This window comes from Aspergillus heteromorphus, assembly GCF_003184545.1.
Source record: "Aspergillus heteromorphus CBS 117.55 chromosome Unknown BO70scaffold_7, whole genome shotgun sequence".
Taxonomy (NCBI): domain Eukaryota; kingdom Fungi; phylum Ascomycota; class Eurotiomycetes; order Eurotiales; family Aspergillaceae; genus Aspergillus; species Aspergillus heteromorphus.
The window spans coordinates 165,660-188,521 of NW_020290412.1; the positions used below are offsets into that span (position 1 = coordinate 165,660).

The window sequence follows — 22,862 nt, forward strand, 5'->3', positions numbered from 1 at the left end:
ACCAACCAATCAATCCCTTCCACCGCGTCACCAAGGCAATAAATACCTTACGATATACATCATCTCCACCGCCATCAACAGTCCACGCTTCGCATTACGATTCCTTTCTATATTAGACCGACACTCAATGAGAGTTATACATGCAACCATAGGGTGTGAACAATAGACCTTCCTGTCCTCTCAGCCGTAGTCGGTGCTTGAGCCACGTATTGAACAAGGCGAACCAGGAATCCAGCCTTTTTTAACTTGTTGCTTTCTCGGTGAGAAACACTGGATAAATCGCGGGTGATGCTGTAGTATGTGACCCTAGGTGATAAAATATGCTGGCTAATATTTTCTTAAAAATGCAGAATAAATACATGACTTGGATGTTTGTTACTCCCGTTGGGGTAGCAGGACGTTGAGCCCAAGAATCCAGCCCCACACTTGTCCAGGTCTAAGGATGCATGTAAGCCTTGTTGTTTGTGCCCGATGGTAATTATTACCCCGCGTCCCGCCGTAGTTGATTCCTCATCCTCTTTCTCCTCACTGTCGATGATTGAGCTGAGAGAGACCAACTTTAAGCCCCTATTTAAAATGTCCGAAGACACAGATAACGAGGACGAGAGATGCACCATCTGCTGGAAAATGGCTAACTAAGCATGATGAGTCAGACTACCGGAGATGTTATAATTGGCATATTGTGCACTGAGTTAAATATAAAAGACGACGACCATCACTGCGTAACGGTGCTTGACTCTTATCCGGATGTAGATAAGGAGCAAGCCACATATGGTTATGGGGGATCTGGATACTTGCATGATGAGTTTGCAGTGGATGTGATGCTTATTGAACGAACTCAGCCTCGTGGTATCGCGCGCCGTGTCTCAGTAGGCCAGATCTGTCTCAAGAGGTGGACTGAAGCGAAACGGCATCTTGAAACTGTTATTCTGGAATGATCATATCCTTGAGACAGAAATCTAGGTATGTGGGAGGTGCTGCTAGCAGGACCACCTCGCAGCTGTCCTGTTAATGTGCCAGTGGGGGAATACAAGGTACAGCTGGATGTCGGCACGGAATACACGTGCGGAGACAAAGTCGGCATGGCATGCCAGCCTGTATAACGGCGGAAGACCAGTTCCTCAACCCCAGTCCATGTCTCTCACCACCATTGCATCCTACATCCCGATTCAACCCCTCTCTCTACACATCCCCCATCTCACACGAAAACCGTACATACGACCATAGGGTGTGGAGAACAGGGCTTCCCGTCCGCTCAGCCGTACTTAAGCCACACGCCGGGAGGTTAGTAGTTGGGTGGGTGACCACCAGCGAATCCCTCCTGTTTGTATGTCTTTTCCTTCTTTTTTTTCTCTTTTACTTATATTCTTTTGCCGCGTTATGTGGTGTTGGTTGCTCGTGTTTGGATAGATGGAGCGGAAGGCGGAAGGGAGCGGGGTTTGCACAGTCAAACGACACGCGCGATCGGAGCAACTCCGCGTTGTGGAAGGGCGCAAGCTTGTTCCGTTTTGCGGGGTGAGATTGGTATGTATGTAGACAGTAAGGTAGATTAGATATGCGGGAGTTTCTAGGACCTCGTCGGGGCTTTCTTTTACCGCCGCCATCATATCTTAGGCGAAGATTGGACTATATGATCCATTTGTGAGGTGAGTATATCCTGGTTAAGTGATTGGGGCATCTAGCACCCACCTCCCATTGTAGGTACTCACGGGGATTGTCAAAAGGTTCCAGCGGTATATTGATGGAGAGCATCGAATATAGACACAATAATACCCAAGAGGAAGCTATCAAAAGCATTTGATATAATAGAACTTTAGAGAAAATCACCCCGCAAGGCAACCTTACAGGGTAAGCCCTGCGCAGGATGCCCCGAGCCCTTTTGCACCGTATACGCCCTCTCACCAAACATCGTCCTAACCCCCTCCGACGGATTCAGCCGGTCAAACTCCTCGTACTGATTTTCAAAATCAAACTGCCTCACCACCATCGCCAACGAAAACTTGATACTAAGCAAGGACATATTCTGTCCTACACATTTCCTCGCCCCGTGCTCAAATGGCCTCCACCCTCCAGCCGCGGGGGGGGGGGGGGGGGAGATAAAGGATGATCGGGGCTCACGAGCCAACGATCAGGAATGAAACTGTCTGGTTCGGGCCAAGAACTCGGGTTCCGCTCGACAGCGCTATGGGAGATCCAGATGGCGTAGTTTTCCGTGGGGTAGGATTTCCCGCTGAATGAAAAGTGGAGGGAGATGCCTGGAAGGCCGGCGCGGAGGCCGTTGGCCGGGGGGGAAGAGACGGAGGGTGTCTTTGATTACGGCGTGGGTGTAGGGGAGGTGGTTGATTGTTTCGGGACGGGATTTCAGGAGAGAAGGAAATGGGAAGAAAAAGGGGGAGTGGGTGGGATTTAAAAGAGAAAGAAGTTGGCCTTAGGAATTGTTTCCAACCCACCCATGTCAGCAGCTAAATGGTGGATGCGGATACCGCGGGCTTGGATGAATCGCGCGAAAATTGCATTACTGGAGGCTGTCATCGCCCTCCTCGTGGCCGTTGGTGGTCCGATTCCTATCAGGCCAGTGAGATGATTTCCCTAGACCCACAGGTGAATCCAAAAGTCGAACAATAATAAGCAAAGAGAAACACTACAGGCCAACCAACATACCAAGAGAAGAAACGAATGATGGCCCCTGTATGGTGCCTGTATCAGGGTATTCAATACCAACCCCTATGGCTGTAGGTAGTATCTCTAGTGTCCTCAAGGCCCTGGTTATTGTTGAAGAAGTAAGCTCGAGACAAGGAAAACACCTTTCTAGACGAGTGGCTCATCTACTCATTTTCCCAACTGATATCAGTGGAAGGAAGTGCTGCATCCTCCACACGGTTCTAAACAAGGGAAGATCAGTGGAGACGATGCCGGGCTAACAGTACAGTAGGCTCAGCCTTGTGGACCGGACATCAGAACTCCATCTGCAATGTCTGTCCTGTAATACGCTGTTCATGATTGGTGCTTGTGCGCAGAGCCAGTCGTGTTGTTAAACCTGGTAAGCAGGTAAGGAGCAAAGGAATGAAAATGCGGGGCAATTCCGACTCCAAGGCACAGATACTAGACGAGGCCACCTATCTACTTGCCTATGAGAGTGTCTACTCAATAACAATGTACCCACTCCGCATTGATTATCGAGCACAAGCCCCTTAGTCGACACGCTTATAGGTCCACCAAGCCAATAATGGTCATACGGCAGCTGTTCAGCGCGAGGTAAACGTCCCTATTATTATGTATGATCCGACCGCGACACCCATAAGGCTGAGTGAGCATCTTATCATCCGACCACGAGGAAAGCATATCCGAAAGTCTACGCATCTTATATAAACCATGTTGTGCTCCCCCTAGTTTCTTAGTAATATTTTGTATTCCCAATCTCCCTCCGTCACTCCCAAAAACTCACACCATGAATTCCACAGCGGTAGCCGTATTAGCCTTCATCCTGACTCTCCCCCTTTTCATCACATCGACAACATTCATCCCGCCGGACATATACCACAAAACTTTAGTCTTTTTCTCTCTCCTCGCGATACCATTTATAACCGGCCACATCATCACTCGCATCATACATCAAGGAATGAAAATAAATCGGGGGCGGTTGGGAGGTCAGTGACAGTCATGCAAACCCGGTGCCTTCGGTCCATTTTCAGTAGAAGCTGATCCACACTCACCACAGGAAGAGAAACTCCGGTCACCAGTCTCTGGTGACACATGCTGTGAGAAAGAGAGTGTGTTTCGAGCTTTGCGCATGAACTGTCTCTCGATGAAGCGGGGGGGGGGATGATAGCTGGGGGTGTGACCGTTGCGATCCTCGATAGCTTTGAATGGAACAGTGCCTTGCCTGGTACTGAGACAGGCTGATTTGTCAAGGCGTCTACAAAGTATTCACAAAATAGTTTCATTTGGCTAATATCCCCCTACCAAAAACCGGGCGCTCCATGACGTCGGTAATTGATGCCTAAGGCTGCGGTAGATTGCGGGGTAGTTTGAAGTAGTGGATCTCGGGCTGGACCCTGCGTTATGTAGATTGTAAACGTCAAACAGAAGTACGTATACAGGCTGCAGGGCGTACATACGGAAATGTCAGGACGGGCCAGGGACTGGAGGGGAGGGGGAATGAAGACCGGGGATTGGGAAGAGTGTTCGATGAGCAAAATTAATGAAGAAGAATTCCATAAATTCATAAAGGTATCTAATCTATCTACCTAATCAATACTAGTCTCACAGCACCTTCTCCAGCAGCTCATTCAGCTCCTGCACCACAAACTCCGGGTTATCCTTCTGCACGAAGTGGCCCGCGTTGGGCGCCAGAATCGGCCCCTTGCTGTACTCGGTCTCCGTAATCTTCACCAACCCCTCGTTGTACCGCTGCCAGTACGGATTGACAAACAGGTTCGTCACCGGCTTGGGGGGTCCCATCTTGGCGGACTCCTCGGCAAACGCATCGAAGTCGTGGCCCACCACCGTCACGTAAGGTCCGTGCCCGGCGGGTCCTTTCAGCAAAGGTCCATCGCTGGCAGGCAGCAGCTCCCGCAAGCTCCGCCGGCTGAGACCCTCTTTGCTGCCGACATCGGGGTGGAACACGCGGCGGGCACCGGCCCGGACCGCGCGGATGGCTTCGACGGGGAGACCGTGCAGAGCGGCGGGGTCGAAGTCCGCGGCATCGGGGTCAGGAAAAACAGAAACGAAATCGGAGTTGGCTAGCACGCTGTCGAGGAGGAGGAGAGCAGCTACGGTTCCGGGATATTCTTGTGCGTAGAGACGAGCCAGAGCGCAGCCGATGGAGTTGCCCACCAGGATAAGTGACACAGAGTCCACGTCGGACACCCCCAGCTTGTCCTGCGACATCTGGGTGATCAGTTGTCGGGCATCATGCACTGAAGCGAGGCAGTCATGGCCATGCATGGGGTCTTCAGCGCCGGCGTCCTGGGGATCGCGATCGGTGCTCTGGCCTTGCCCGAAGCGATCGTAGGTCAAAAAGGCAGGAGTGCTCTGCCCCTGGCGCAGGGCTTTCAGCTGAGCAATGACGGGGAGCCAGAAGGTTTGCGGCAGCCCAAGGCCGTTCAGAAAGACGACCAGTGTGGGCTTGGACGCGGCCTCAGGCGCTTGGAAGCTGTAGCTCAGCTGCGCCGAAGGCTTGGTGGTGAGAGCAAGAAACTGCACGTCCGCCATTTTGAGAAGACCCAAGGGTTGAGACGCAGAAGGATGATCAAGGCGACGTGAAGAAGCACGAGTGTGGGAGGGGGTGAAATGTGGAAGAAGCAGCTTCTCTGGCGAGGCTCAAATGGCCGCGGTCGTTGATCGGGTCTTTATAGCCGTTGTATCTGACAGAGGGGAAGGGCAGGAAGGTTGGCGCAGCTTTGGTCGGGCCATATGGGGGCGATTTCTTCCAATGACCAGCGCTGCCCGCTCGCCAGGATCACTAGGGCTTACATGTCAGCACCAGTCTAGAACAAATCCGGTAATTTGGTATTGGTATCATGCTCTACTGCAGCCTTGCGCAGGAGTAGACGGCTAATCTTCTTTAGTATGCAGTTTGCAGGTCAATTGTGATGACCAAGCAATATATTGCTGTATACTTCGTATATAACAGAAGAACCAATATGATAAAGATGCGTCCCTAGCTCTTCCACCTATGGGTCTCGGGGACTTGCGAGAAAGGTGGCCAGACGGGGTAATCGAACTTGGTTGTGACCGTTCCAGTAATTTTGCAATACCGCGGGTTGACCAGCTTGGGCCCATCGTAGCCCGTCATGGATGTTCTGGGCCTCAGGCAGCTTCTTTCGGTACTCCAAAAAACAAGTGGTGAAGATATCACAGTTTACGTTGTCTAGTTGCGACGCTATGAAGCCATGTCCAGCTTCAACATGGGTTTCCAAATGTCGGTGGTGTTTAACAATAACCAGGTAGTCATGACAATCGGCAACCATGGGAAAATCGCAAACGAGCGATCAGAGATGCGTATTGCCGGCAACTTGGTCAGTCACGGTCTGCGTGCTTTCATTTGGCCCACTGCTGGTTGAACGGAGTGTCGACAGGGGATACACTATCTGCGAGGTCTATTGAGCTGGCAAGGGTTTGAACCTCTGCCAATGCTGTTAGCCTAGTTGTACATGGTCAAAACCCAGCCCGAGCTGGAAGATTACTGGCGTATTCACGGAGTTATACCTTTCCTAATGGCGACGGTGAAGAACGTTATCCGCTGGCGACAAACCACACCTTGACACCGCAGCACCGGGTAACTGAGGATCTGAAGTGTGGAGGGTATATCTTCCCGAAGGGGAATTGCTTCGTCATTAACGAGTTTGTGCTTGAGCCACGAGTACGACGAGTCCGATGGGCTGGATCCGTTGCGCTGGCTGGACGGGAACAAAGGAATATCACGCATGGTGGTCCATGGATATTTGAGGAAGGCTGTCGAATCTCCGTTGTATGCGGCCATGGTCCGGATTGTTTTCTATTTCGAATTGACTTCGGTAAGCAATACTCTGTTGCCCTGGATCCTTCCCGTACTAACCTTGGTAGGACTGGAAGATCGACAGCCTTTCTCTCCACGAGCAGCGGCCCCTTCCGATCAAAGTTACCATGCGCAGCCTTTAACACAAGTGTTTCATTCAGGATGAGACCGCCAATGCAGTGGCTATGTTCGAACACAGCTCGGTGGGATAATGTCTTGGTTTCGTTCTTCTGTCAGACTATCAGTTGCAAGTGTATCTTGAGTGAGTTTCTGCGTGTATCTGGGGACGAAACATCAAACAAGCATCGAATGTCGGTGGGCAAATGTGGTTACGACACAGTGCCGGCATTACCTCACTTCCCTCGGCTAATTTATAACCGCAAAGTCGGAGTATAGTTCATTATTTACATCGAGGATGTGATAGCAAAGCAAGGGAGACAATACCAGGCCATCAAAGCTGGTCCAAAAACATTCCAGCAGGTATCATGGGGAGTGTTGGATAGTAAACCGTTTATCGAACTGGTGCTTGCAGAAGGAGAAGAAATACCCCACTGCCAAACGAGAAACACCGCGAGGGGCACGTGGCCGGCTCACATGACTCAAGACCGCTTGTTGGTGCCCCACGCTGGAGCGGCTGAGATTATTGCCTTAGACATAAGGCCACAACGGTGGATGGACACGAACGACAACCTGCTCTTCTGTTCCATCAACACCATCAACAGCCTCGCAGAAAGTCATTGAAACAGCAAGAAATCTGGACGGAATGTCACACTTGAGGACCCATCCGCTTTACCCGGTCAGCCTAGCTGCAGAGTCTGCCGTTGCCAGATCTAACGATGTTTTCATGCAGACAAGTCGGGCCCCGAGAATGTACATGGAACGATCATAGACAAGTTGACTGGATTCTAAGACCATGCAATACGGGTGATTTGAGTGACTAAAGGGACTTCCACCATCATGACTGGCAATTTAGCCAAGAAAACTGCGTCGTGAGAAGAACCCTTGGTTGCCGTTGAGGGATTGGCTACGATTACTCACAACTGGATAAGGAGAATAGATTTCCATGGAGTTTGACCGCCGGAAGATCTATATTAAGCAAGAATTGATTCTGTGTCGTCTTTGGAGGCTTTTGGAGAAAAACCTCTCCACCATATACCTGTCGACAAATAGCATTGAGGATTGGGCATCCGGGTCATATACTGCCAAAGCACGCGAAGTACGACAGTCTTGCCAGAGGTGCAATATGACCAGTAGGCCCCGAAAACCATCCATGACAAACTCTGTACTAATTGCAGCTGTACCCAAATCAGCAGATAATCTTGTATCCCTGTCTGGTCCCGCATATATCGCTTCGAACGTCGTTATAACTGTGCAGATCTCCCCTTTTCATCTGCGGTTTCACCCTTGAGACTAATACTGTCGTCTAGGAATCCAATCGTCGCAGCTATATTGCCGCGCTCGGCAACTATCAAATGGGTGTATTGGTTGATATTGGTGGCATTTATAGCCTCACCTTCCAGCCACTCAGATTGCATAGGCTGTGATTTTGCTCCAAAGTCACTTCAAGAATGGATATCCCGCCCGGACGAAGCTTCGTGTCAGGCTCCATGAATTTTCCATTCCATCTCACTTTTTAATGACTCTCAGCATTGCTAATCCGCTACTGTTCGAGGTTTCCATCTACGGTTTCACCGGTGCCACACCCAAGCCATCCGCCGCTAGCTCTGCAATGCTATTCCAAATGTAGTATCAGGTGTTTATGCTTTAATCTTTCTCATAGTTCTCTCACCCTTCATATTTCTTTCTTGTTTTTGACAGCGACACCAAATCTTAATCCCATGCCGGCAGTGGAGGCCGGGAATATGGGGACAATAGTATCTCTAGTTCATTGACAGCTACAAATCAAGGCAGCTGTGTCTAACACATGCTTGTAGAGACTGAATACACAGAGACATAATTTTATATGTTATCATGATATGATCACTAAACATCCCAAACTTGTCAGATTAAAACCCAACTGCTTACCTAACTTCCCTGGGGAAGTCTTCCACCAATACCATTTGGCCATTGGCCCAACATACACGGTTCAGGAGAAGCTACCCCCAGCTCTAGGACATTCAAAACGGCGTTCCTCAGCCACGGAGGGGGAGACTGGTGGCTCAAATAGCCACATGACGAAAGGATGGTGTGTATCCGCCCTCCCACCGTATAGTTTGGCGTCGTGGCGGCTACCACCTCCCGTCACTGATATCTCGCCTCCGATGTCTAGGTTCGAGATTAAAGGGCCGGTGGCTGGCCGCCCACCCATGGTTATTTTTGTTTGTGAGAATACTTTGATCTAATTACTGGGCTTCCAGTCTTTGTTACTGAGATTCACCGCGATCTAGCCACTCACGGGCCCGGATTCAGATTCAATGAGGGACGGTGAGGCTTTATACACGAGGCTTGATAGAAATTGGGTGGAGGCTTTTTCAGGGCTAGAGGTATGGGTGTCAGGGCCGTAAAGTTACCAGGATTAGATTGTATGGGGCCAGGATAGGCTGCGGTTGACCTCATCTGCACAACTCAGTTTGGCGTCACATAGAAAAGATGGGACGGGACAGCGTAGATTTTACGGTGAAGAGCTTTGCTGGGTAGTCGCGATCTGTTACTGTTGCACAGGGAATCAGGCTCGAGGTCGCTCCTTCACTGTTCAGCATTGACTGGATCACGCGCCTCGCTTAGCGGTCTGCTGTTGTTATTTCACACCCTTCTCGCGCCCTCCTCGCCCTCTTCCTTCTTCCTCCTCTCTCTTCCTCTCCCACCATCAGGGTTCCTTCTCTGGATTTCGTACTGAAGAGCGTGTTGAAGGACTTACTCTACATACCTGATAAAACCTCTACATAAATAAACCTACACAATTAGTTCTACAAGCTCAGCTCTGAAGGTATGACGCCGCACAAACATTTCTTCATTACCCTGCTCTGCCAACAGTGCTGATAACAAAGAACTAGTGCTTTAAAGAACAGATCAAACCAGCACAATGCCGGAACATTTCATTCGGTTCCTGCCAGGTGTCCCTATGGCGCCTCGCCCGACAATGATTCCTCCCATGGCCCATGGAGAGGGGTCGACTGCCAATGTAAATGGGAGCAATCCGGCCGGTTTCACAAACTCCGTTCTGGCGTCACTTCACAAACTCAGTAAGGTACTGGCATTGAGCAAACTAGTAAATATCAATGGAAACACACTGGACATGGCCGATGTCGTCGCCGTCGCTAAGTAAGTTGTTAGCTGGCTGGGAGCGCGACCGAGCGGATTAGACTGACAAGGAATCTTACCTTAGATACAACCGTCCTCCTACCATCCAGGACCAGCATGGCACTAATTTGAGGATGAACGCGAGCGTGAACTTCCTCAATGACCAGCTGGCTGCAGGAGAAACCATTTATGGTGTCAATACCGGATTTGGAGGCAGTGCTGATGCACGCACGGACAACTATGGTGCTCTGCAGAAAGCCCTGATCCAGCATCACAATGCAGGCATCCTGTTGCCAAGCGATCGTGGAGTCGGAGAGAGTCTAGTCCAAGACAGCCTCAAGAGCCACAATATCCCACCTCACATTGTGAAGGCGGCGATGTTGACGCGCTGCAACAGCCTCGTCCGGGGTCACTCAGCCGTACGCCCTGTTGTTGTCCAAAGCATCGTGACGCTCATTGGCAATGACCTCACGCCCATCGTTCCACTCCGAGGATCCATCTCCGCTTCTGGTGATCTAACTCCTCTCGCGTACATTGCCGGGGCTCTGGAAGGGAACCCCGACATTTATGTCGATTCCGGTAAAGGGAACCGTAACAAGACCATTGCGTCCGATGAAGCACTGAGAGCTGCTGGACTCGCGCCTCTCTCGTTCAAACCTAAGGAAGCGTTGGGTCTCCTGAATGGTACCGCATTCTGCGCCGGAGCAGCCGCTCTGGTCTTGTTTGAGGCCAACCAGATGGTCATGTTTGCTCAGGTTCTGACCGCGATGAGCACGGAGGCCCTGATGGGAACTCGTCTCAATTTCCATCCGTTTATCGCCACAGTCAGACCTCATCCCGGACAGAAAGAAGCCGCGGAAAATATGTACGCCATGCTCAAGGACTCGCACTTGGCATCGGACGCAACCCCTGAGAGTGTCGGACTAGCGCAGGACCGGTACGCCCTCCGTACTTCGTCCCAGTGGATTGGGCCCCAGATCGAGACCATGGAACTCGCAACCAGTCAGGTGGAGCGTGAGCTCAACTCCTCCACCGACAATCCTTTGCTCGATTCCGTCAACCGGGAAGTCCACCACGGGGGCAATTTCCAGGGAGCTGCCGTCACGTCTGCGGTCGAGAAAACCATGACTTGCATGCTCATGCTTGGCAAGATGATCTTTGGCCAATGCAGCGAGATACTGAATCCCATGTTCAGCAAGGGTCTGCCGCCAAATCTCTGTGCCGACGATCCCAGCCTGTCTTTCGCGTTCAAGGGCGTGGACATCAACATGGCCTCGTACATCTCCGAGCTGGCGTACGTCGCACGGCCGGTGAGCAACTTCGTTCACTCAGCCGAAATGCATAATCAATCTATTAACTCGCTAGCACTGATTGGAGCCCGCTACGCGTCAGATACCGTTGAGATCGTGGGTATGATGGTTGCTACTCACCTGTATGTGCTCTGCCAGGCACTCGATCTCCGGGTCCTCCAACTCGAGTTCGAGCGCATTATTCAACCTCGCGTGTTTGACATCACACGAACTGCATGCAACGGGGCTGTAGCTGACACTCAGGTGCTGGTTATCCAGCAAGCCGTGTGGAAGCAGCTGTTGGGCCAGTGGAGCCACGCCGCCAGCTTGGACCTAGTCGAGCGCGCCCAGACATCCGCCAGCAACACGGTCGGTGTCCTGTTGAGCCAGCTCTACTTCCATCGCGTCATCAAAGACGGCCAAATCCCCAGTGCAGCTCTGCAACAATGGCAGGATAGTGTCGTGGGAGTCCTCACCGAAGAATATCAGACTTCGCGCTCCGCATTCTTCGTGCAGCAGACAACACAGGACTACCTCTGCACCTCGTCGAAAATCCTCTACTGCTATGTTCGTGAGACGTTGAAGATTCCTTTGCACCGTGGGATCGAGGACCATCCTACTTACTCGGCTCAGTCCACTGACAACGCCGCTGATAACGTCACTGACAGTACTGGCGACAAGGCCAGTGACAACAAGAAAAAGAAAGTGACTATCGGCTCTCACATCAGCGCGATCTATCTCGCTCTGCGAGAGGGGGATCTCATGCAGTCTCTTGCGAGCTGCTTTGAGATCCCCCAAGCGCACGTGGAGAACTAAGTGGACCTGCTCTCTATGGATGAAGGCTTGGCAAAAAAAGTGAAAGATGGAAAGGATGACTACCGGGGAAGATAGATGAGTTGTTTTGAGGAAATACAAAGGGACGCGGACATGGGAATTCACTTCACTTTCACTCTGTGCCGAGCTCGGGGGTTGGACTGCCGGCTCCGGGATTCCGTCCACCTCATGCGTCAACTGGGGCTTTTGCTTTGGTTTGATTTGCCTTTTATGCCTATTATGCCTTGATTTCATGCTTGCTCTCGTCTTGAATCTCTTATTACGGTCTTCGGTGGTATTCTGCTCTTTGCAGTCTTACAGATGCTGGCATTGCGTCGAAGCTTTCTTATTACATGCAGCGACTGGGCCTTTTGCTTTGCTTTACTTTGATTTCAATGCTCTTCAGTTTCTGCTTGCGTTTGTCTTGGCTCTCTTCATAGAGTCTCCAGTGGTATGTTGCTTTTTGCAGTCATCTAGATGCGTCGAGGTATTCCTCCGACCAAAGCGTCAACTGGGCGTTTCCTTTGTCTTTGCTTCTGAGCTTCTGACTGCGTTGGCCTTTGTGCCTCAAATATGGTTTCCCGCCGCCATCTTGCTACTTTACAACGATACAAATACCGGTTCTTGTCAGGGAACTCCTCGGCTTTTGCGGTGACGGGACCTTTGCTTTACTTTCGTTTTACTGATGACTTTCTGCTTGCGTTGGCCTTTGATGCCTTGATATGCCCACACTCGGTGATTAGTTTTCTTTAGAAAATACAAAACGCACCATTTGTCTACGCAATAGCCGGGTCGCGTAGTTCTCGCTGTACACTATCTACTGACTGCAGTCGGATGAATAATGAAGCTCTGTTGATGAGCTGACGTTTCCTTCCAATGCCGAGCAGGAAGTCCGGCACGCCATTTTCGAGGATCAGCAAAGGGGCCCTGTGAAACAATACAAAGTTGTGCTGACACAAGCGGTCCCTTATCTGATTATGCCACGCTGTCGGAAACATCCAATCGATCCATGGGTGGTCGTGAGCTATGGCGCCATCCGATCTATACGCACCCAAGGTTCCGGACTCAATGATAAGTCGAGCTGGCGATCCAATGGCCTCTCCGGACGAGCCATTGCGCAATGGTGCGGGGCTGCTCCCCGCACGATGCGCGGTGCTGATACGGGCCCGGGTGCTGTTGGCGAGGCGTTGCATAACCCCGGCCAGGGATTGCGTGATACCGCATCCCGCCCCGGGATGTGCGTCGCTTCTTATAAAGCTGTCGATGTACCGCGCCAGGTTCGGACCACAACCTACAACCACCATCTCAATTGTTCCCCTTCCTCCCCTTGACTCTCGACTGTGCTTGATCTTTCGAACCAACCATGGCACCCGGGATCCAAACGGATCTCCCGATCCACCCCCACCCCCACCCCGCATCCGAAACGTCAGACTACCCGACGCCCTTGCAGCTCAGCGGCGCCCTGGACCAGTTCGCCTTCGAGGAAACGACCCCCGTCATCGGTCGCGAGTTCCCCACCGTCAACATCGTCGACGATCTGCTCAACGCTTCCAATGCCGACGAACTCCTCCGCGACCTCGCCATAACCAGTACCTCCCCTCCCCCCCCTCCTCATCCCCCGAGCAGCCTCAATTAATCCAATCCCTCCAGTCTCCCAACGCGGCGTCGTCTTCTTCCGCGCGCAAGACAACCTCACCGACGACCTCCAAAAACAGCTCATCCAACGACTGGGCGAGCTAACCAACAAACCCAGCACCTCCACCCTCCACGTCCACCCCGTCCTAAACAACACCAGCGAATTCGGGGTCGCGGACGCCCAAATCAGCACGATCAGCTCCCTCGCCCGCAAGAAGATGTTCCGCCACAACCACCAACCCAACCGTCGGCGCTACGACTCCGCCCAATGGCACTCGGACATCCAATTCGAGCCCGCCCCAGCCGACTACACCTCGCTGCGCCTGACCCAACTCCCCAGCACGGGCGGCGACACGCTCTGGGCCTCGGGCTACGAGCTGTACGATCGGTTCTCGCGCCCGTATCAGAAATTCTTCGAGGGGCTGACGGCCACCTTCGTCGGGGATGGGTTCATCCAGGCTGCGGAGCGCGACCCGGAGAACGTGCGCATCTATACCCAGCCGAGAGGAAGTCCGTTGAATGTGGGCAGCGAGTTGAAGGCCGTTCATCCGATCGTGAGGACGAATCCGGTGACCGGGTGGAAGAGCATTTTTGCCCTCGGGCCGTTTCCGAAATACATTAATGAGTTGGGGGCGGAGGAGTCGGAGGAGTTGTTGACTAAGTTTAAGGCGCTTGTGATGGAGAATCATGATTTGCAGGTCAGGTTTAAGTGGAGGAATCAGAATGATATTGGTGAGTTTGCTCTTTGTCGTGATGAAGGGGGTGGTTGGGCTGGCTGCACTGGTTCGCTAACGGTCCAATAGCGATCTGGGATAATCGGAGTGCGTTTCATAGCGCGACGTTTGATTATGAGGGGCTTGGGGAGAGGTTTGGGCATCGTGCCGTGGGGATTGGGGAGAGGCCGTATTTGGATCCGAATAGTGGGTCGAGGACGGAGGCGTTGGCCGCGAAGGCGGGGTGATTGTGTTTGCAGGACCATGTTGGATATACTTGAAAGTGATCTTATTTGGTTGTACGGAGTCCATCCAGACCATTACTGCATGATATGTACGGACGGAACCTCCCATCTCGATGGCTATTTACGAAATCACCACAAAACGGAATAAGATATCACCATAACTTTTATACCTCCCTCGGACCATCCAATATACCTCTGGGGCATCAGGCCCAGCGGCTTCCGGAATGGCTTTTAGCTGCTTGAATGGATTTCGTCTCGCGAAGCAGGACATTATCAGAAGATCCTAGGCGTTATTCTGAAATCACCATCATCCCTACCCCAGTAGCGACGTTTGCCGTGGAGGCTGGAATCGGGTCGTTTGTGTAGCAGCCGGTCATACTTTAGAGCCCACCTGCCTAGCCGGGAATGGTCACTACTGCCTGAGGCAGCGACTGTTTTAGACGACTTGGCGTGAAGGAATTGGATCCCCAGGCAGTCCTGGAGGGAGGCAATCCGATCCTCCAATCACAAGTTGTATTTCCCATTCACACCGATGGAGTGCTTGGGCGGTTCCCAAGTACGTACCTGCACCAGCGTCTCCCAGACGCCGCCGACTCGAAACGGCCGTGTGTTCGACTTCTCGATCGGAATGGGGTCCCGCGTCTGACATGCACAACATGCACAACCAGGCCTGCTGATTGCCCGAGTTCCGACATATATTTTGAGAATTTTGAGACAGAAGGCCTCTACGGAGTCAAGGCCATCACGAGCAGGGTCAAAACGAACAGACAACATTTACTTTGTACACGGGGATCTTCTCGAACGCATTGCGGGATGTATATATATACGTCACCCCGCTTGGTTGGGGTGGCGAGAGAAGGTTGCATCCATCTGTCGGATACATGGAATACGGGCCAATGATAGTGATACGCCTTCTGAGCTTTTGAAAGCAATGATTGAAGGTTAATCTGTCATGCTTCTCGGGGTTTTGAAGACATACTACTTCAGACACCTACAAATATGAGATGACCCCGGCAATGATATCTACCATCAGACAGGCCGGTGTGTCTACCTTGGGGGTGACGACACGCAACTTGAACAATGTTACCTTCATGTCCCTGGGCTGGAGTCTATTTGTATTGAACCTTTTTCGGACGAATCAGAAACTTTCCCTTCCTGGTGATAGATGCGTCGAAAGACGCAGATAGCCTGATTGGAGGAGCTTTCTGGATCGATTTGGTTGGATTCGAATGGCTAGTTTACCAATTTTCTACCCCGGGAGGTTTGCCAGAAGGCAGTGGCGTTGTCACCGTTGAGATATACACCAGACTTTACATGGATCATGGATCTCTCTGAAGGAAAGCTGTCCCTGTATGTCCCGGCCAATACGACCAAGTGTCAGCTCCGCTGTTCGGCACAGCTGCCCGATGCTTTGGTGGTGTCTCTTATCAATTGAGAACAACGATGCACGGCGTGCGTTTGCTGCTGTTTTTAGGGAAAAGATAAAGTATCTGGATGTCATATTGGATGCGTATGGGATTTCGGATACCAAGGGGATGGAGTCGGTTACGGAGGTTAGTTGTAGGACAATACTAAATAATCACGAGTAGAGTCGCTCTTGGGCAAAGACAGACACCCGTTCAAGGCGCGAGAGGAAACCGGGTTCCTAGTGGGATGTCTCCGAGCCACGGCGTTATGTGCTTTTATGCAGCATGTATGACTTGTGTTAGCACTCCTTGAGCCATTTCCTAGCAAGACTCCATATCGAGGCTGCTCCTCGCTATATCGAGACATGGTCCGTTCGAATAGACTGCCATGATGAGCCCACTGAAAATGCTGTCATGTGCAACATCGTGTTGTTGTGTCGTCTCATACAGAATGCTACAACAATGTCCCGCATCGGGAAGCAATGGGGCTGAGAAGTTGATCGAATGAAAGAAAGAGAAAACATCCTCCAACTCGGAGGGAGGAGTAGGTACTGAGTTGCCCGCCAGCTGCCAGGCTGTTTGTCCCCATTTGTGGCGTCCCATAAACCTCAATTGCATCCATCCACTCGATCGAAGTATTATCATCTTTATAGGCCAACGCCTGGGTCCCCCCACAAGAAGCTGAGAGTTTGATCCTGAGGGTACCATGTGGGCTTCGATAGAACCCCGCGATTGGTGGCCTTTGAAGTATCCCACCATGATATGCCCGTGATGATCTGATAAATCGCCGTCTCCGAGCGGATAAGATGATAAACCTCCATGTCGGAACGGAGACTTAACGGCGGGTGCCCTTCTGGGACTTGCGCAGGGGCCGTGAGATTGACCAATTAGATGGATTTTGCGGGGGGGTTTTCGGGAGGCCCATAGTTTCAGGTGGACTGTCTCAGTTCTTGTTGCGAATAGGCATCTAATTGGCCCATGGGGATACCAGGATACTCACTTCCTCTGGCGGAGGGCATTCTTTTCCCCTTCCAGATCATCCTATCTGACGGCTCGACTAAAAGCCACAATCAATCTTCTCGGTTCTCCAGTCCATGGCCCCCAGATATATATAACATCCCTTCGTATTCCAGGGGGCAAATTCCGTCGGAAATCAACGTTATTGCAGCCAATAACAGCCCGACTGGAGATCTGCCAAGTCAGGGAGCCTCACACTGAAACTCAACGTCCAGAAACGGTTCTTCGCGCTTCGGTGAAACACAGGCTAGATTGCACGGCATGGAACGATACCTGCAGCTGCAACCAGGGGCCAAAAACCCCAGTAATCATCGCTATGGTTAGAGTTGTCTCCTAAGCCGCGTGAGTCGGGACGCGCCCGACGTCGTCATTTCTTCAGACACGCGTCCATACGAGCGGAAGTGGAGACAAACGGTAACTAGCATCCAACACAAAACTACTCCGCGCGCCAATCAGCCTTGGGGCTGGGGAAGGCTTAGCACAGGCTTCAACCGTCCCGGCGTGGCACGGCTTTTCCGCCCCCGACGCCCAGCCCAGCCCAGCCTTGGGGGCGGAATCGGCTCGCTTGGGCGGCGTTTCGGCCTCCTACCTTCCTGGTTGGGATGGAATGCGAGGCGGACTTTTCGCGGAAGGCGATGTTCGGCGATGAGTTGAGGGCGATGGGACTGAATCTCCGCCGACAGAGAGGTATAAAAACCGGGATTGCTGCTGGGGTTTGGATTCATCTTCAGCAACAGCAAAACATCAACAATCCAACCCATTTCAACGCCCAAGCAACCACTTCTACCTTCATCTCCATATATCCATCTCACCATCAAAATGCAGTTCCCTTCCTCTCTCATCGCCGCCGCCGCCCTGGCCCTCGCCGCTGGCCCTCAGCTCGTCTCCGCCCTCTGGGAATGCGACAGCGGCCTTTCCGCGCTCGGAGTCGAGCCCGCCGACGGCACCTTCTACATCCACTACACCTCCGTTCGTGACAGCAACTACAAGCCCAACGGGGACGAAGGATCCGTTGAGCCCTGGGTACGCATCGCCTCGTCTCGCTGATGGGCTCCAGCCAAGAACCTAGCTAACCAATGTCGCCGTTCTAGATCCGTGTCTGCAACTCCAATGACGGAGCCTGGGAATCGACCATGTTCGCCGTGGTCTGCACCAACTTCGTTGGTGGAAGCTCGCCTCAGAGCTTCGATGCGACCAGCATTGGCCTTGAGGAGTCTATCACCGTTTACAATGGTGAAGGGTGTGATTCGGACGCCTCTAACCTCGAGAGTGGATACATCAAGTACGGCACCACTGAGAAGTCTCTGGAGACTGGCTGTGGAACTCGCGACCACGGAGTCACTTGCGAGTTCACTGATTAGATGGATACCTCTGTACCTGTTTGGGCTGGGAACGGGCCTGGTTTGAATTCAGTTTCTGTTATTTCTCGCTATAATATTTTGTTCGTAACTCGTTTGTACAATTCTAGACCTCAATGAGGAGGTCGGGATTTGAGAATGGATGCTTTGGTAGAATGTCTTATCCAGTTGACCTACCTCTAAATAAATAAATATGTTAAGCATCGCAAGTCTCAAGCGTTCCATAATCAACAACCACCTCTGGGGTGCGCATCGCACAAATTGTATAATTGCCCAGGATCCAATTACGAAACCCAGCTTCGCAATATTCAAAGTAGTACTGGAGAAGTTAGAGATCAAATAGGTCTTTCTCCGCAATCGAGCTACTTACCATCCATCGCCGACGGTAAGCCTCTATCTCCTTCTCCGCCGCGCCCGGATACCGCACGCAAAAGTCAGACCGGATGTGTTCCCAATTCGATACGAAGTTGTCTCTCCACGCTAGCAGAGTTCTTCCATAATGTGGTCCAGTATTTATGATCGAAGACACTTCCAAATCCCCTCTGCTGCCCCGATGCAGCGATTCAAGCAGTATGTTCGGCGTCGGAAGGTATCCGCCAGGGAAGACGTAGCGATCGATATAGTCGCCCACGCGGGGATTGCTCTCATGAAACTACTGAAGTTAGATATCTGTCAGTGTCGGTTGTGGGGGGGGTATTGTACCGGGTGAATCTTCGTAATGCCATCAATTACCACGACCCCATGTTCACGCTTCAACAACCGCAGAATCACTCCAAAGTACTCATCCAAATACTGCGGTCCAACATGCTCGAACATCCCGACAGAGATAATCTGATCATATCCCTCTTCCGGTTTTGGTGCATTGCGATAGTCGCAGAGTAGTACGCGGACACGCTCCTGCAGCCCTGCGTCCCTGATCCGCTCATCTGCCAGGCTCTTCTGCTCTTCGGAAAGCGTAAGGCCTGTCGCTTGGCAGCCGGTTTTACGCGCCGCTTCGATTATTAGATCTCCCCATCCGCAGCCAATGTCTAGCAAGTGGTGGTTGCTTTGCACTCGGGCTTTTTTGATCATGTAGTAGATCTTGCGTCGTTGCGCAACGTGGAGGGGTTCTGTGGGATCGTTGGACCAGTGTGCGCAGGAGTAATTCATGTCTGCGGAAAGGAAATTTGTGAACAATCCATTCGAGGTGTCGTAGTGTGAAGCGATGTTGGTGCGTGCATTGTCGATGTTGTTTCTGGGTCTCCACCACTGGGCTAACCGAGGAAGGAATTGGAAGATTGAAGTGCCGGAGTCAATGGCTGTGCGGTTTTGGATGTATAACTAGGTCTCAGTGTGTCAATTGACTGTTTTAGCATTCCCTCGCTCTACAAAGACAACTTACATCGAATACCCTGCTCAAGTGGTCGCAGTCTATTTCTTGGAGCATGTATGCCTCTGCGAATCCCTTGGAGTTATCAGAGATGTCCAGCCGTCCTATTAGGTGTATGCGGTGTATATACCAAGTCAAAATCCGAGATCACCCTGTTCCAGAAGTTCACATGGTTGATGTAGATAACCGCCTTGTTGGTATCCGGGATCGTTGGGTCGTCGTACAGGTCTTCCTTTTCACCATTCACCCGTGAGACCAGTTTCACAGCAGCTGAAAGTTGCCGCAGTCTCTTTTGAACCAGACGAAGAGAGCAGGACTGAATCTGATGTGTGATGACAGAGAACATGTTGCGTGCTGGGAACTTTGTGAGACATATTCTCGGTCACATCGCAGGACGTCTTCCACCTCTTTATGTCACAGGAAATAGCTTGGCAGGGAATCGGACTCTTTATTGTCCTGTTTCCAGCCTGATGCTGATAAATGTATGCCCAATGTGCTCGTACTTCGTATTCCCTGCAGGCCAGGTGGAGCTGGAATATTTCAGGATGGTCGCCATGAGTCGGACATCTATAAATGGTGTCACATTAAGTTTCCTCAAAAGGTGCTTCATCCAATAAGTCTGAGCGCATGGTGATGGCGCAGCTGAGCAGCTTATCGGGCGAGCTCGCTGCTGTTCAATCCCACCCCAGCCTAGCGCTTATCGGAGGCTTGCTGCGAGCAGGAATAGCCGATCCAGTGGAGAGTGTTCCCTGTCATTGCAATGGAAACCTGTCAGCGAAAACTCAACTTGCAAGTCTCTGAGAGATAGAAGGTCCCTGTGCCTGATATGGATGGGTGATGGGCGATGATCTGGGTACACAGCATGAGCGCTAAGCCTTTCATCCTTGGTTGGACGGCAATAGTGACGTTCTCGGACAGGGAGGCCTTTGTCTCGCTTAGCTGCCTGCACAGTCACATATGTACAGTCTTACTACCCATGTGACGTCTAGGGTATGACGCATATTCGAATCGTAAAGATGGGATGATTCAGGACCATCCATGATGGGTAGTCGGTGTGGTGGACACCATTTCCATGTCCAAGTATGGTTAGCGGGTCATTTGGCGCCTTGCACTAACCGCCTTGGGGTTGGCGTCGACTCACGCTGTGTTTGACCCAAACAGGAAGTGCTGCTCCTTTCTTGAGACCTACAATCATGCTTCGGCAGGGAAGCGAACTACACCACGAAAAGTGGGCTATTTTGGCAATATCTATCATCATGGACTCTCTTGTTAGATACGTCAAGTGCGAAGAAACAGCTAACGATAGGATACAAAGATAGGCAGCTTTTCTCCACCCTCGAGTATCACACTTCGTTCCACCTGCACGATGCGGAGAGGATCCTCATTGGTCGATAATCTCCGCAGTAACATAAACTACAGCAAGAACCCCATCCAGACAATCATACAGCCGGAGCCTAAGTTCTGCATGTCGATCTCCTCGGCCTATCATCGATGCACCGTCAGCGTTATCAGACCTTTTTCTCACGAGCGAGACATTACCTTGGCCAATCGAGCAGCCTCTCCAATTCCCATGTGCACACTGATCCACTCCAAACACCTTCGCAAATACTCTTTCGTGTCTGGAAGTACAACATTCAGTTGAGACAGCGCAAAGATTGGATGCATTAATAGCAAACCGCCAACCGCTCGCCCTGGACCGCGGATCCCCGATGAACTTTCCAAGTCTCGGAGAAAGCTTGGTAGATCTTCGCAAAGATGGTACGGAATGGAAGATAACATGTCATTGATTTGACGACTGGCATCCGCTTTCTCTCGCATGGTACTCATGCCATCCTGAAGCGTTTCGGAAATCCTAAGGATGAGGTCGATGAGGAAGCATCGAGCTACACGCGAGATATTCCAGGCAGCCGCGACATACAAGTCGAAATACACATCCACATTTCCTGACCAGTATCCCGCTTCCGGAGTCGGAAAAGGCGGTTTGTGAACCACTTGACCGACAGTGGTAAGCTTGAAAACAGTTGGGCGTTCATCCTGCCACTGTGCGAGGTGCTCGTTGAGCTCCCTAGCCTCCCAGCAAAGGACGCGGAGGTTTTCTGGAGAATGATTGGAGAGGTCTTTCGCCCGCTCCAAGAAAGAGCTCATGTCAAGCAGAATATTGTCCAGTCCAGGCTTTTCACTACCGGCATTCGGTGAAAATAACCCCTATTCAAATTCGGTTAGTATTCCTTGAATCGTTTTGTTGCTTGACTATTACTTACTCGTGTGCTGCTACCGTCTAGCAGATGGTGCTTTGATTTCACGGCCTTTAACAGACCCAAGGGAGAATTTTCGATCCGCAGTACTGCTGCCATTCCACCCGCATGGATGCCATGATATCCTGGGTGCATGTCGTCGGCAACAATCATCTGCACTCCATAAGCAACGTACAGTACCGAGCCCACCAGACACAGAACCAACCTCGTATACTCCAAGCAACACAACAATGGCCAGCACGTCCAAGGATCTGGGTGACAAGTCACTTCCACTCATCTCACGCGCCAAAGACGCAATCAGTCGGTGGTAAAGCATGCCCGCGTTTTGCGTTAGGAGAGGCCTTCGCAGTTTGATACCATGACTGGCGAATGCGACCGCCTTGCATGCTTGGGCAAAGTCCGATGAAGACCCTCGGTGGTGGACCATCCGCTCTATACCATGAAAGAACCCTCGAGAGAGCGAAAGATTCGTCGAAGGGACACAGTAATCATAGAAGAATGCTCGCAGCGCTAGGCCTTCGATGCTCTCCTCCGTTTCCTCCTTGGGGGGCAGATCATCTGGTATGAAGCTCGTGCCCGGGGCTGGGACTCGAGCGGGTAAGGAGCATTTTCGTGCCTGTGATTCAGATGGTAATGGGACTTTGGTACTGTCCTTTACCACATGTTGTCGGAAGATGTGTTTGCTATTGGCCTGCTCCACATACCCTTTACACGTCCGGTTGGATTCCAGACATCGCATACAAGACTAATACTTGTTAGTCCAAAACAACTCGGCACTTCTACTCTCGTGCTTTCGTCCCGGCGCTGAGCTACTCAGCTAGGATATACCACATACCGGACGGCCTTCGTCACACTACGAAAGAGTTAACGGCAGCTTTTTTTTGGACAGCTGGTTCGGACAAACCTTCTTCTTGCGTCGTTTACAGGTCTCACAGCCTCGAGAAGGACCGATGTACACCATGGCCGATCTGAGCGCGTACTCCTTGATGATAGCCGATGAAGAAAGCAGCACATTGGAAAAGA

At 51.6% G+C, this 22,862-nt stretch overlaps 6 protein-coding genes across 6 annotated transcripts; 3 read left to right on the forward strand and 3 right to left on the reverse strand.

Annotated features, from left to right (window-relative positions):
* Positions 1 to 4,250: 4,250 nt before the first annotated feature.
* BO70DRAFT_360454 (alpha/beta fold hydrolase) lies at positions 4,251 to 5,338 on the reverse strand. The gene has a single exon (XM_025542782.1). It carries the CDS (start codon positions 5,212 to 5,214, stop codon positions 4,264 to 4,266), a length of 951 nt encoding a protein of 316 aa, XP_025400919.1. The 5' UTR covers positions 5,215 to 5,338; the 3' UTR covers positions 4,251 to 4,263.
* A 4,252-nt stretch (positions 5,339 to 9,590) lies between these two features.
* On the forward strand, positions 9,591 to 11,844 carry BO70DRAFT_422270 (aromatic amino acid ammonia-lyase; the record flags this gene model as incomplete). The annotated part of the gene is made up of 3 exons (XM_025547554.1): positions 9,591 to 9,760; positions 9,825 to 11,685; positions 11,731 to 11,844. 3 exons carry the CDS (start codon positions 9,591 to 9,593, stop codon positions 11,842 to 11,844), a joined length of 2,145 nt encoding a protein of 714 aa, XP_025400920.1.
* Positions 11,845 to 13,139: 1,295 nt separating this feature from the next.
* On the forward strand, positions 13,140 to 14,615 carry BO70DRAFT_311382 (TauD/TfdA dioxygenase family protein). Its single transcript, XM_025540178.1, has 3 exons — positions 13,140 to 13,430; positions 13,492 to 14,208; positions 14,280 to 14,615. The coding sequence occupies exons 1-3, from the start codon at positions 13,205 to 13,207 to the stop codon at positions 14,435 to 14,437; spliced, it is 1,101 nt and encodes a 366-aa protein (XP_025400921.1). The 5' UTR covers positions 13,140 to 13,204; the 3' UTR covers positions 14,438 to 14,615.
* A 3,061-nt stretch (positions 14,616 to 17,676) lies between these two features.
* On the forward strand, positions 17,677 to 18,220 carry BO70DRAFT_378373 (uncharacterized protein; the record flags this gene model as incomplete). Its single annotated transcript, XM_025545258.1, has 2 exons — positions 17,677 to 17,880; positions 17,949 to 18,220. The coding sequence occupies 2 exons, from the start codon at positions 17,677 to 17,679 to the stop codon at positions 18,216 to 18,218; spliced, it is 474 nt and encodes a 157-aa protein (XP_025400922.1).
* Positions 18,221 to 18,388: 168 nt separating this feature from the next.
* On the reverse strand, positions 18,389 to 20,428 carry BO70DRAFT_360456 (2-heptaprenyl-1,4-naphthoquinone methyltransferase). Its single transcript, XM_025542783.1, has 5 exons — positions 19,715 to 20,428; positions 19,597 to 19,659; positions 18,918 to 19,535; positions 18,586 to 18,867; positions 18,389 to 18,534 (listed from the first exon to the last, which is right to left on the reverse strand). The coding sequence occupies exons 1-5, from the start codon at positions 19,928 to 19,930 to the stop codon at positions 18,412 to 18,414; spliced, it is 1,302 nt and encodes a 433-aa protein (XP_025400923.1). The 5' UTR covers positions 19,931 to 20,428; the 3' UTR covers positions 18,389 to 18,411.
* A 569-nt stretch (positions 20,429 to 20,997) lies between these two features.
* Positions 20,998 to 22,578, reverse strand: BO70DRAFT_287877 (putative C6 transcription factor; the record flags this gene model as incomplete). The annotated part of the gene is made up of 4 exons (XM_025539260.1): positions 20,998 to 21,066; positions 21,124 to 21,789; positions 21,846 to 21,992; positions 22,045 to 22,578. 4 exons carry the CDS (start codon positions 22,576 to 22,578, stop codon positions 20,998 to 21,000), a joined length of 1,416 nt encoding a protein of 471 aa, XP_025400924.1.
* Positions 22,579 to 22,862: the final 284 nt, after the last annotated feature.